The sequence below is a fragment of the Dromaius novaehollandiae genome, chromosome 4 (assembly GCF_036370855.1).
Source record: "Dromaius novaehollandiae isolate bDroNov1 chromosome 4, bDroNov1.hap1, whole genome shotgun sequence".
Taxonomy (NCBI): domain Eukaryota; kingdom Metazoa; phylum Chordata; class Aves; order Casuariiformes; family Dromaiidae; genus Dromaius; species Dromaius novaehollandiae.
This window is the reverse complement of record NC_088101.1, coordinates 17,953,379-17,967,550: the sequence shown is the minus strand read 5'-3', so window position 1 is coordinate 17,967,550 and position 14,172 is coordinate 17,953,379. Positions and strand designations below refer to the sequence as shown.

The following is a 14,172-nucleotide window of genomic DNA, read 5'->3' as shown; positions in this document are numbered from 1 at the left end:
TGCCCTTAAAGCAAAATAATTCTAACCTTTTCTTTTTCTTCAGTTTTCTGTGTTCCTTGGAATTATTTTCTTCCTGGAGCTTACTGCCGGTGTTTTAGCATTTGTTTTCAAAGACTGGATCAAGGACCAACTGTATTTCTTTATAAACAACAACATCAGAGCATACCGAGATGACATTGATTTGCAAAACCTCATAGACTTTACACAGGAATACGTAAGTTGGACAGCGTGTGTATTTTTATGCTTGCTTTAAAGAAATACATACTCTATTTTTACTTCCCATCTGTCTGGTTTCTTCAAGGTACAACAGAAATATTCTAGAACATGATACTGTAGAATATATATATATATCTCTAAACCCTTTTTTCTTTTCACAGAACTTCTACAAACACAGTACTTGTAACAGGTCATTTATTTATTGGTGTATAATTGGGAGAAATAATTATAGTAGAGAGTAGGGCCGACTTATTCTTGAAGGCATTTAGAGATAGTGTCAAATCTACTATTTGTTGTCATCGGTCTTGTGTTCAGGTTGTTGGCGCATATTCCATATGCATGACTAAAGATATTTTAGGGCTTTTAAGGGGGCTCTTCCAAAATATTTTATTGCGGGAGCTATCACATCTGTAGAATACCTTTTTCTAAGCTTGGTGGAAAGTTATTTAGTTCTGAGATGGATGCTCACATCTCTTTAGCAATGTTAGAGGTGAGGTGCTAAACCCCACTGCAGAGTGGCAGAGATGCATGGCGGGATTTTTAAGAGGACTTAATGCAGTCAACCCAGCTGGAACTGGGCCACAAGTTCTTATAAGAAATCTCTAAATGATACTGTGCCCGCACTTTAGCGGAGAAAAGGTGAAGCTAGAGATGTGCATGCCTGTGAAAATCTTTAACTTAGCAGTAGGTAAAGGGGTCCTAAACAGGCTTTCATACACAAATTATTTTGCCAGTACTTTCTGCTTTCAGTACTCTCTTTTGGCCTGTGTCTGTGAACTCCTCTTTGAATTTGGCGCTGTGTAGCTAGCTGGCTAAGTGCTCCTGGTTGAAAACCTATTAATTTTTGTACGTTCTGCAAATATATTGATTTTATTTGACGCGTGATCTACTTCTGTATGCCTGGGGGAAAAACGACAGTGAATGTGAGTAAATAACAGGATGCAGATCTCTGCGCTGGGTTTGGATCTGTTCCATCTTGGAGAATGCCTGAGGTCACCACAGTCTGAAAGTAGCGGTCCATGTGTATGTAACCAAAAGGCCACAATCCAATTTAGTAGTAGACTGGCACCACATAATAAAACTTGCTCTCCTAACTGGATTAGTAGTCTTGGCAGATAAGTCCGGGGCAGTGCGAGTCTGGAGAGCAAGCTACCTTTTTTAGCTAGCGGGGGATAATGCTTGAAGACAGCATGTTTCAGGTATTGCCGAAGAAACAGTGCTACATCTACAGAGAGAGGATTGCAAGTCCTTGCAACACCTTTTAAACATGTTGGGTTTTTTTGGTGGTGGTTTGTTTATTTGCTTTTTGGCATAGATGGATTCATTGGGCTGGAGCCTGAGGTGGTATAAACCACCAATGCTCCATTGACATCCAGTCCATTCTTCTTGTATTCACCATGTTTTACTGGAGACTCAGTTACTTGGGGTATTTACCTTCTCACTTCAAGTTTTGAAGACTCCTGCCTGCTTACAGTAAAGGAGATGTTATTTGCGTAATGTGTTGATGTGCAGGAAACAGTGTTCATACTGTATAATAATACATGGACAGGCGAAGATTCCCCTGAAATGGTAAATGTAACTGCTATGTCAGCGCAACACTCTGCGCTATTTAGCTTTGTTGAGAACCCAGGAACCTTTAGACTGGGCAGAATATCATACTCCCGGGTATACTATCGCTAGAGCCTGAGCTTGTGGGCCTGTGCAACTCTGTGCAGTGCTGTTAAAGCTTATCAGCTCACTCCATGTGTTTTTCTCCAAAGAGCAGCATTGCAGGGTGTGAACATAACTCTAGTAATCGAAGAACCGCTTACAGGTTTGGAGTGCTCCTTTCTTAAAGTATAGCTCCAATGAAACCAGAGGGAATCTGAAGTTCTTTTTGGAAAGCTAGATGCAAACTGGCAGCAGCGATGCATGTTGTTGGTGCTGAGATTTGTTCCTCCTGGCAGTCAATGTGCTCTCCTTTCTTTGTTCTAGTGGCAGTGCTGCGGGGCTTTTGGAGCTGATGACTGGAACCTTAACATTTACTTCAACTGCACCGATTCCAACGCGAGTCGAGAGCGCTGTGGTGTGCCGTTCTCTTGCTGCACGAAGGACCCTGCCGTAAGTGACAGTCAAGAGGATAGGATGGGTCTGCTGGTCTCATTCTAAATTGCTATATAAGAGTATCTTCTGGAAGTCATGCATGATTTTGGCCTTTTCCCCTGTCTATTTTTTTTCAACTTGCGTCTCAGCTTCCTGCAGTCAGCCAAAATCGTGAGCCAACTTAAGCTACTGGCTTGGCTGAACGTATTTATTAATTCTAGCAAGTATAAAAAGCAGAAGCCCTTAATGACTTGAAGGATATGAGCTTTCAATTGGATATCATTAGGGTGTTTCATTCCCTGCCTTAAAGAACAGCAACTGCAAGATCAAACAGTCTAAAGCAGGTATTACTCATTATTTAATGTGGTGTCCAGAGACCGCAGCCAGGCTGACCCAGTTTGTTGTAGATATGGTAATAAATGAGAGTCTGTGCCCTGAAGACCTGATGTATGTTTACACTAGAATTTTGAGATAAGTATGGAAATAGTTGCATTTTTTATCCTGCTTTAAAGTTGCTACTTGTTCCACAGTCACCTGAGATCAAGCTTGACAGTTCAGAAATCATTTGAGGGAACAGCTTTTTAAAGCCAAGTTTCATATCTTTTTAAATAGTTATAGTTCTGGATCATCAAGCAGAAGATGCTGTAGTCATATCTTATTAGTACAGAAGTAATCAAGAAGGAAGGGTAAAGTGTAGGGAAGCAGTTTACTGACAGTGAATAGGGACAGGTGTGTGCACAGAGACTTATGTGGCTAGCTTCATACATTTGACTTTCATGTACTTTAAAAGCAGCAGCCTGTGAGTGTTTGTATTATCTAGTAGTTCAGCTGTGGCTTTTTTCTACCTGGAGTGACTTCTGGTTCTTTGAATGTACGAGTCTGTAGCAATGACTCAAGTTAGGCGGGTTGCCAGCTTGCACTTAAGGTGCTTCTGGCCTTGTTAATGCCACTCGGTCTCCGCTCCCAGTGTCAGTCACTATTCTTGCCCCCCTCCCCATCCCCTGACGAAGCACTGCCATTTCCATAAGCTGCGTTCTGGTTCCCCTGCAGTGAACGTGTCTTCACAGCACTTTGAATCTTCCTCAGAAACATCGCTGTTTTTTTTAACAAGATATTAAAACAAACTGGAAAGTAGGTTAGGCCTAGGCATTACATTGCGCTTAGGATTCCCCCCGCCTTTTGCCCATCAGCCCACCCACCCACACAGAGAGGTGGTCATAACCCAGTTTTAAAAATATACTTGTTATAAAACCAAACCAGTGACAGCAGTATAAGGTAATCCTATAAATATGTAATCCATGCTAAACTTATCTCTGCGTCTTTGTGTGTGTATGGTTATGCATTTTCTGGGGGAAGATGCAGTAACTAGAAATTGAAAGATAAATCTCATTCCTGTTTCTTGTAGGGATGCAACACTGAATCACTTTGAAGATAAAGACTCTCTCCATACTAAAAGTCAGGAATATAACTGTAACCAAGCTGCATCTGGTTCAATTGCAGTGATATGCACAGGGTTTTTTCCCTGTGAAAGCAGAACATATGCAGCTGCCCAGCCAATCTGTGACATGAGCGCTACAGTTAGTGTGGTCAGTGTTTTGAAAGGTAGCTGGATGCTAACGGGCAGCAGACAATCCACAGATCCCTTCTAGCACCGGGAAGAGAGGCCTAGAAATATAACTTACATAACAAACCTTTTCACTCGGGCCACTGGTACAGTGAAGGTCCACGACCAGTCCCTTTGCAATAACGATGTTTGTCCTTTGTCAGTGGGCTGGGTGGACCCTAGGAGTAACTGTCCGATGACTGTGGATTCAGACTGCGTGCAGTTGCCCCATTTGAGTTAGCATGCAGTGTTGGACTGATGCAAAAAGCTATGTGGATGCATTCTCGAATGGGACTTGCTTTTAGTATGACTTAAATCACTAAGGGAAAAGCTTAAGTCTCCTTTGAAACGAATTTGGAGTCCTGTAGTTGACCTTGCTGTAGTTTAGCAAGTTAAAATGTCCCAAATTCTCCCATAGAGGAAAATTGGTTCTTGCGTAGGAAGATTGGTTTATTTCCACTTTGTTCTTCATACTTTCTTTCAGTTAACAAATCCTAAGGTTAAAAGCAGAAGGCCTTGTTAATAAGGCAAGTTGTCATTTAGCACAAAGGAGAAAGCCGAACTCCATCTATTGGACTCTTACCTGCTTTTACAGTCTTGAAGTGGGTGGCTCTGCTAGTCCAGATCCTGGAATAGGAGCATTTGTCTCATTAAAAGATGCAAGTTATTCAAATGTCGAAGGTCTGTTGAGGGAATCCAACTTTGGAAACTGACAGCATGCAGCCAGCAGAAGCGGTGACGCAGCAGCATGATACGTGTTGCTGCACTTCCTGCAAAGTGGGAAAACAGGGCACCTTAACTGCAGAGAGGAGGAGATATATTTTTTTCATATGGCTGCCATTTCAAATCAGTCTGCTAGATGGCTTTCTCACTTCACAATTTGATTAATTTGTAATGTTCAGTACACCTGGCTAAGATTGGCTTGTTTTCTGACTTCTTTGAGTAGTTCCTTCTCCTGCACATTGCTAGTATGTGAGCCAGTAACTTAATATTTTGCTGCCTTTATGTCCAACACCCAAACTCTCAGGAGTCAAGAAGTATTAATGACTAACTAAAATATGAATCTCTAGTCCTGGGGTGGTAGCCTGGGCACGTGGTGGGGCACACGCAGCAGGCACAGTTATGCTTCCTGCAGGCCAGTGCACCATCATTGTTCCCCTTTCACTCTCAAATACGTGACCAGGCTGACTTTCTTTCTGTGAGAAACCAGTGGGGGTGTTTCATAGTTAAAATGTCCAGAAGAGAGTCTGAAGATGGCTGCGTTGTTGGAATTTGGAGGCGTTTTTTTTTTCTCCTCATACGAGCTTTCTCAGAAACCTGAGGATTGCAGGGGTGCAGGCTGGGCAGCCGTCGTTCAAGTAGTTGCTTCATTTTATTGCCCTGAATAACTGTGTATATGGGATAAAAACAGCTTCAGGAAAAAAAAAAAGTCTGGAAATGTTGCTGTTGGGTAGTGCTTATTCACTGGGGAAAATCTGCTGTAGCCTGTATTATTTCCTGTGCTTTGAGTGCTAAATCAGAAGCAGTAGGAGGAAACTCGTTCCCCGTAGATATCGAGCTCCTGTGAGAAAGAATAGGCAGTAGGAAAATGTATTCCCATCTCTTCTTTTTCCTCTTTAGTCTTTGGGAGGGAACCAAGTACTGTATGTATTTCTGTGTTCATCCTCTGGAAGAACTTACAGGAACTGCAGCGGAACTGCCCTTTCTCACCTTTTTGTGTTGTTTCATGCTGCACAGACTGAACCCTGAAAAATGTTAACGGTAGTCTTGGCGTATGCATCCTCAGACAAAACCTTTTCAGCAGAAAGTTCTTTTGTTCAGAATAGATGTTCCCTAGTCCCTTTTTGGCTTCCTGCTGTTTGTATCTGGAACATGGCATTTACCCAAGTGGAGGGCTGGATTTTTTGGTGTCCTGCCCTGAGAGCTGAGAATGTTTTGTGAATATGTGCTTTTGTTTGCTGCAAATGATCAATGGCACCGAATGGGAGAGGGAGGGAGGAATTTCTAAAAAGTAATATGGCGACCCAAGTTGGGATGATTGTCCTACAACCCACAAGCCCAACCCTGGAGAGCTGGGAGAGGATGTTCTGGAGATGTTTCTCTTCACTCACCTGCCTCTCTCCCTTACTCTCTTGCTCTCTCTCCTAGGAAGATGTTATTAACACTCAGTGTGGCTACGATGCAAGGCAAAAACCAGTAAGTATTTCTTTTAATGCGATATCTTAAAGATCTGAATCCCTTTTGCAAGAGCAAGTTATTCTACTGGTGGAATAGTTGAACATAATTATCTCTGTTTTCTTCCCTCTTGTGCCTGGCAGGAAGTTGATCAGCAGATTGTTATCTACACTAAAGGCTGTGTCCCACAGTTTGAGAAATGGCTGCAGGACAATCTTACCATAGTTGCTGGTATATTCATTGGGATAGCGTTACTGCAGGTAAACCTCGCGTTCCCTGTAACGAGTTACATAGGCAAACAACAGGTAGATAAAACCCATAGGTGGCGGGAGGGACTGTGAGACTTGGAAATACGCTGTCAGTTTAGCTTTAGAAATACAGTCAATGAGTTTAAAGAGGTGAGCTAAACGCATGATACTTGTTTTGTGTTAAAAGGGTATCTCATTGTGTCTGTAAGGGGATAATTTTTCAACTGTCCAGAAGTCAAAAATTATGCTCTGTGTTAAATTGAGGCTAGGTAGGGATTTTAAGGATGAACAGAGCTATTATTTCTTGGGGAGCATAAATGAGCAGCAAAAAGCCTCTACGGTTGCTTTCGTAAAACAATTCTAGAACTGTTCAGTTTCTTGGAACCTAGTTCCACTATGAAAAATACCTGTGTTACAGGAGTATTTCTGTACTTTTTCTTTTGCTAATGCTTATTGTTAATTTAATTTCTTAACTTCCTTTTTCTGGCTTTTATATCAAAGTTCTGTATAACCTAAGGAGTTTGCCTGTATAAAAAGGCCTTTGTCCAATGCTCCAAATGAATAAACTGTTGTCTCTTGCAGATATTTGGGATATGCTTAGCCCAGAATTTGGTTAGTGACATTGAGGCTGTCAGAGCCAGCTGGTAAAACTGCTGAAATAACCACAACAAGACACTGGACAACTGAAACCCTCTGAAACCTCCAGTGTGTCGCTCCGACACCAAGCTGTATGGACATGGGTGACAGGGAAGCCTTCTCTCCCAAGTAGTCTCGAGTCTTAAGTTCCTGACATTGCAGTGAACTCATGTTTCTTGGGTGGGGTGGGGGAGAGAAGAGTGGGCTCTCTTAAAATCTGCTGCTCACTGACAATTTTTTTGTTTTAAACCACCAGTTTGAAAGCTGTTGAGCTGTGAATCTCTACTGTATTCTTGATCCCGAGTAACATGTGGACACTTTTTAAAATTGGTGTATTCAGTGGGACAGAGTTGCATTGTAGTTTGTGGATATGCTGTTTATTCTTTGTGTCATGAGCTCCTGATAGCTGCCAAATATTCCTGAGATGGTCTCTCTCTTCACCACTCTGTAAAGGAACAATCTTGTTTTCACAGCTAAAGATAGCTACTGGCCTAAACCCATTAAGCAGGAAGCAACTTTCTATGCATCTATTGTACAGTAAATGAAATTGTTTTTAAAACAAGGGAAAACTTTTTTTACACAAGCTTCCGACCGTCTCTCTGTAGTACTTTGAGGTTGGAACGGGCAAACTCGCAGGGAGAATTGCCTAATTTTATCAACATCTTCCTTTCTCCACCCTTGTATGAAGGGAAAGGAGTTTTATATTTGACAAACAAGGGTTGCAGAGCCTTTGGTTGCTGCCATACCTTAGGGTATCAGCCTCTTAAGGCAAAAATGGGATATAACTGTATAAAATGTATGAAAGCAGTGTGGATGTTGGGTCCAAGTGAATAATGTTATTCAAAGAATGAACTATATATTAACTTAACAAAAACAAAACATATATATCTGATATGGCTAAATCTTTGGTTTCTCTGGAATTTAGTGTAACCTAATGTATTTGGGGATCTCACTAATATTAGTATTTTGATATACTTGTGCAAAACTTCTTTAAAAGTATTGCCTTGGTCTGTTCCTAGCTGAGGCTTTGGTCTGTCTTTTTTTTTCTTTCCTTAAATTCTTCTTACTTGCATGAGCTGTGGAGTAAGAATCTGTGACACTCCAGTGCTTTAAATTTGTGGATATGTTTTAATAACAGTCTAATCCCAACTTAATTATTGGTTAATGCATGCGATTATGGAAAGATCATATCCCCTTCCCTTGGAAGTTGGAGAGAACAGCTTTTGCCAGAGTAAATGATTACCTACCTTCAGTGAAAAAATCCTCGCTAAGTGTATGTCTCCCTTTCGTTGCTCTAAATGCAACAAAAAGCTTTCTGAAGCAATGGAATAAAAGTTTTAAACCAGATGTTTGGATCAGGATCAACCAAGGCACAGTCCCTTTTGAATTGGACAAAAGACGGTAGAATTTGGAATAAAGCACAAATAGCGGAAGAAGAATTAGATCAGACTCCATCCAGCTTAGAGTTTGCAGTCCATTCTTCTTTACAAAAAACGAACATACGCACCTAACCGTGGCTTGGGTAGTTTTATTGCACTTTGTATAAATCTTGCTTATCGTAGGACCCTTCTGAGTGTCGGTCGAACCAGTCCTGAAAGCTGTGAGCTGCTGGCTCCTGCTTTGGTCGGACGGGGCTAAAGGGTGCGTAGCACCCTTTTGTGAGAAGTTTAACGTCTTTGTGGGTCGAGCTTCCTAAGATGAAGTATGTGGAGTGGAGGAAACGAATGCATTGACTCGTAAACACGCGAGTTTGTATACCTTTCCACGTTCTGCCTTTCTGTGCTCTAGTCGGCCGTGTGTTTCCCCTCCGAAGGCCGGTGGTAGGCGTGTTGGCGTCCCACGGATGCCGCAGATCGTCCCATCGCCCTCCTGGCTTTGAGCGTTACCTCATCCTCCCCTGGTTAACTCCCCTGCTGCCTGTGAATCAGGCAGCCTCCATATCCTTTGGTATCTGCTGTTAAAGGCCAGCCGTGACTCAGAGCGATTTTTTTTTAAAAGCCTTTGAAAGCAATTATAACTCACTGTCCTTAATAAAGTTGGTTCCACCTCACCGCAGTGTTATGTTTTTCTTAGCCACTCCTCAGCCTGAGGACTTGCTGGTGTTTGCTTTCCCCCCTCGCCCCCACAGAGGGGGCACGCAGTTTTCCTGATAGCAGCAGGACAGGCAGATCATCGCTGCTCTCCTATGAATGGTGTGGGGAGATATCAGGGAACCAGGGTTCAGGAAGCAGCCCCGCCACCCGAGAGCCTTGTTTGTTTGTGACCCAGCACTTTGAATTGGAGGAAAAGAAAAAGCCTGCTTTACAGAAACTTTCCTTGTTGCCACTGATCTCGAATGCTGCTGTTGCTGCCATGGGCTTCTGAAGGTAACTTCTGTTTTACTACTTGAATTTCTGCAGTTGCTCTGCATCGGCCTCTTGTCTTGTCGCGCTGCTCTCTAGTTCCAGTCCGCTGGAAACGCCGTAGGCAGGGTCAGGCTGATAGGAAGGCAGATGCTCTCGGAGGTGAGGAAATCTTGTTCTCACTACTTGCAGGTGTACACACAAATGTGCAACCCTTCTGCTGAGTCCCAGAAAGACTGACTGTTCTTATGAAAACCACTAAATAAGGACTTATATTTTTCTAGAGCTTGTCTTCACTGCTGCAGATGCTAATATCCCTCCTCCCCAAAGATACTCTTATTTTTCTCATTTCTCATAATTGTTTGTGATGGATGCAAACTGAATGTTCAGGGTTAGCTGCCTGTATTGCACCTCTCAACCCCACGTTTTTGTCGACAGGCTGGGTAACGTGCTCTTAGAAACGCCCCATCTACTCGGCAGCTGAGGTGTCCAGGTTGGACACCTCCTCGTGGGAGGCCCTGGAAGTTGATGCGTTATCCCCAGAGCCTACCAAATGCAAACACACTTTCTTCCAGAAAACTGCGAAAATTTCGGATGGGCTGCAGCCAGAGCACAACTGCTGGCTATGCAGGCTCATTTTCTAAAGCAATAAGATACGGCAGGCGCTGTAACTTCTGGGCGATTTCTAGCCTGCCGTAGGAGGCGGTAGGGTAGACACGCATGTAGAGGTCGGTTGAACTATCTTTGAAGTGCAGGAGTTGTTCAGAAATGCATCGTCGGGCTCCTGGCCTGTCGCGGAGCGGGAGAGCTGCATTGGCTGGGCAATATGTATGTGAGGTGGTGTTGCCGACTGGCGGTCTGAAAGCTTCAGTGGCGGCCATGCTCCTGAAGCCACTTCCAAATCCCCCACCGAGCCCTTCAGAAAAGCATCGCGGTCCTTGCTGCTTCGGTTTCCAAATTATCTCCGTGTTCGCAGGCCTTTCTTACTGTTAGCCTTTTCTTATTTTTTTGGGATAGCCTAATGGGCAAACGTTTGAATTTCTGTGTGCGAGTGTCTGTTTCAGTAGCAGCAGAGATCTCTGCTTCGACATCCCTAACTTGGACCGTGACCCTCAGAGCTGTAAGCTGTGGCGATGGTTGCTCAAGTGTGCTCTGCCCTCAAAGCCCTCTGCCCCCGTGGAGAGAGGGGCTAGCTGTCATTCTGGTGTGTAAATAGTGTCTGAAATGTAAATACTAGCATGCAAATGAAACGATTCTTGCACATGACTGCTCTTCACCCTCACAGTGTTTATAGCGATATGAAAGACGTCCAGTGTGAGAGTTTGCCCATCAGCGTTCATCGGGCCGGGCCGGTCGTTTGGGCTCTACCTCGCCGCAGGGGTGAGCCAGGAGTGCTTTAATCGCCTGCCATCTAGTGTCTCCCCAGCCGACTTACAGCTGGCACCTGCAGAAGGTAACACCCCAGCTCTCCCCTGGGGCTTGGGGTAGCAGCAGGACCTCCCTTGCCCTTTTCCTTCGCTGTCTACTTAGCATTAGGAAAAGCGTTGGACTGTAAAGCGTAGGGCCCGCATCAGCACTCCCTACCTGCCAGGGGAGGTTGCCAGCACTTGCGGCAGGACTAAACATGGTGCTAAGAATTGCTACTGTCCTGAACGTTCATCTGTGTTTTTACTCCTTCAGCTGTGCCCAGGGTAAAATTGCTTCTCATTGACAATGATCGCAGGAGAAACTCTCGTGCGGATTTTGAAGTCCGTTGCCCTTCTTGCTGTGCCTGCGCCTCCTGGGCGCACGGTGACGGCAGCCCTGCGCGTGCGTAGGCAGGAGACTGGGTCTCGGCAGCGTCGGGAGCTGTGAGGGCTCCGGTTCCCCCATCCCGCTTGGTTTCTCTCACTGAAACTTTCTCAGCTATCTGTACTTGAGTCTCCTTGGTCATGAAACCGTTTAAAGTAAACAACAACAAAAAACCCTGTTCATATTGTTTCCTCAGTTAGATCTGTTACCGACCAGTTTTGCCATTTGGGGGAAAATAACATCTTTCGCAGTTAACATACAGTATAAAAATAGGTGTTGCGACTGGCAGTGGGCACCAAGCAGGTGCTCAGCAGTGCGGCACTACTGGTTGTCTTTTGTGTTTCTGCAATACGAACCCGTTAAGAATAAGCTCCATGTGTACGTACGTTCATCTTCACTGTGTACATAGTAGAGATGGATCTGATATTACCTTGCGCTTTGGGGAGATTGGGGTTGGGTTTTGCGGCTCAAACTCCTCTCGGTAAGTATGCTCCAGATCCGTTCCAAGCGGATCTCTGTCCTTGAATCATCCCAGGGCATAAGGAAAGGTGTCGATATTTACCTTTTGTGTATCATTCCTTTTTATACGAATGTATTCTCTTGTGTTCCTTTTTTTAAATCAGTTGTAAAATTGATTGTAAAAGCCAACTACACTTACTGATTGAAAGTATTGCTATAACAGAACTGCATGCCAGTAGAGTTTGACTTGAGCTTTAGTTGTCTGATTTCAGACTGGTCATCTTCAATCTAGAAGAAGAGCATAGATCAGGTGCATATGTATTACTTATACGTGTCATCTTTAGCATTAGACTGTGGTATTGTATCACATGCTGATCTCAATGGATGTAACTGGAGTATACTTGGGAAGTTAATGCAACTTCCTGGTAATTCATTTTAAGCTATTGAAAGTGGTCTTGGTCATGCTACTTGTGTTCTTGGGTTTTTGTTTTTTAATAGATGCATTTTTTAGGAATGTTTTAATACATTTACGATGGACAATACAATAGTTTTAATAGTTGTGCAGTATTCTGTATTTACTTGAAGTAAATCATTTTATATGCAATTTGTTAGATAATTACAATTTTATAAATAAAATTGTGTGAAATATTATCTTGTGAATGCGTACTCTTGATGTAGCACTTCGTATTAAAGGTACAAAGTTACGTGCAGGTGAAATTCCTCCCCGGAAAGTCCCTCAAAAGCTAACGACGGGGTGGTGGCGAGGTGGAGGGAGATCCCAAAGCCTCTTGCGTACGGTGTAGAGACCTGCGTTCTAATTCAGTCACCAAACGCGCTTCCAGGCTGCCGAAGCTGCCCTTAAGTGTAAATAATAAGCTAATATGAGACGAGTCCATCTACGTGTGAGGAGCTCCCACGCGTGCTGCGAGCTGCTGGGGAAGCCCGTGGCTAACGAACGTGCTCTGTCTGCTTGTTTCCCACAGGTCGCCGATGCTCCTTGGGCTGCCGCGTAGTCCAGCTGTTGAGCGCTCGGCCTCAGCAGTTTAGTGACCTCCGAGTGTTCAGAAGTTGCTTCTCTGCAGGGAGCAGCGCAAAGGGAATATAACGATTTGCCGTGCTTTAATTAAGCTTTTGTAAAGGGAGGTAGGAAGTTCACTTTTCTAAGGCTGACGTGTCTTTAAACAGAAACCATGTGAGCTGGCTAGTTTTATTGCTCAGATAAAAATGGGGTAAACTTGCTGGTGTCCAGCGCTGCTTATTCAGAGGAGAAAAAGCACGTTTTTCAGTATTTTAAACTTTAGAGGGAGCCAATCCAATTCAGTATTTCTAAAATACAGTATTTCAGCCGTCTGCACTATTTTGCCCTAAGTAGTATCCATAATTAGCATTAGGCACTTGGAAAAGCGAGATGGCCGTACCACTTGGAAGGGGGTTTTAAATGCTTTCTGGAGGTTGGTGCCCTGGTTTGATTCCACCCACAGTAGTTGTCACCTTCCTTCCCACAGTGGAAGAGGGGAAAAGTTCACCTCCGTTGGAGCAGCCCTGAAGCACCCAGCTTGGTCAGGAGCACGTGTGGAGCACGAGCCTGTAGCTCTGTGCTGGCCAGCACAGCTGCAGAAAAGCCGTTTCCCAGGAGTTTCACCAAGAAATAGTGTTTCTGAACTCTTGGGAGCCAGTGAGCTGTTTTTCCTGGTTTTGTTCATTAGTTTGGTGTGAGCAGAGTGTCAAGGTGAATTGTGTCAAGTGACCATGATGGTTCCTCTTGTGACAACTTCTGGGCATGACAGGTCACATACTGCCCAAGTGTAAATGCTCTTTTCTGGTCCTATTGCAAGCAAACACGTGCCCCGTTCTTCCTGGGGCACCGATGAGCAGTGTGTATTGTGCAGAAACCTGGGCTTATGCTGGTTTTGGTTTTGGTCAGACTCCAGCCTGTCTGGTTGGTATGCAAGTCTGCAGAAAAGCCGACTTGAATGATGCTGCTTTGCCTCTCACTCTGAACCTCCCCTTGTTTTCCCTGTGGAAACAAAGTGCAGACTTTGTGTCGCTTACAGCTAATTTTCCCCCTCAAGCTGAGATCTGCTTAGAAGCCTCATGTTAACTGCACCTCTCCGTTTTTGCTACTCTTTTTGTCCACAAAACGCCTCCTTGACAAACTTAAAAGCACATCTCCATGCAAACTAGAGGTCAGAGGCCTTTCACGTATTTCAAGTGTGTATATTTATCTCCAGATATGGAAAAGACTTTTGGCAAAATAAGAATGCAAATGTGGAGGCCTTTTGAGTGAGGCGAATGAAAATCAACCAAAAAGCACAGTGTAGGGCAGTGCCCAATTCTTTTTAACATGCAAAACGTGAGAGACTTGGATAAACAGTTTTCACAGTGGAAGTGGAGACTGGGGACAGCTGTCTGTATTCTGTACACAAAGCTTGAGTATTGTTTCTTGGAATTGTAGCTAGTTAACGTTTTGGGGACCTGTGAAATAAATGACCCTTACTGGGTCTCGTGGTCTGATTTGAACCAGTTGGGTCCTGTGAATCCAAAACCTGTACTGGGATTTGTGCCTTATCCAAAGCGCAATTTTTCATCGTATTTCCACATTAGGAAGTGTAAGCAGATA

At 43.9% G+C, this 14,172-nt stretch overlaps 1 protein-coding gene across 3 annotated transcripts in view; it reads left to right on the top strand.

Moving 5' to 3' along the window:
- The window catches only part of TSPAN5 (tetraspanin 5), an 88,864-nt gene extending 76,661 nt beyond the window's left edge, over positions 1 to 12,203 (top strand). For all 3 annotated transcript variants that reach the window (XM_064510509.1, XM_026109156.2, XM_026109163.2), the window contains 5 exons: positions 44 to 214; positions 2,191 to 2,316; positions 6,050 to 6,097; positions 6,220 to 6,336; positions 6,907 to 12,203. In XM_064510509.1, coding sequence (XP_064366579.1) covers positions 44 to 214; positions 2,191 to 2,316; positions 6,050 to 6,097; positions 6,220 to 6,336; positions 6,907 to 6,972 — 528 coding nt within the window. In that variant the 3' untranslated portion in view covers positions 6,973 to 12,203. The remainder of the gene's footprint in view (positions 1 to 43; positions 215 to 2,190; positions 2,317 to 6,049; positions 6,098 to 6,219; positions 6,337 to 6,906) is intronic.
- The last annotated feature ends 1,969 nt before the right edge of the window (positions 12,204 to 14,172 follow it).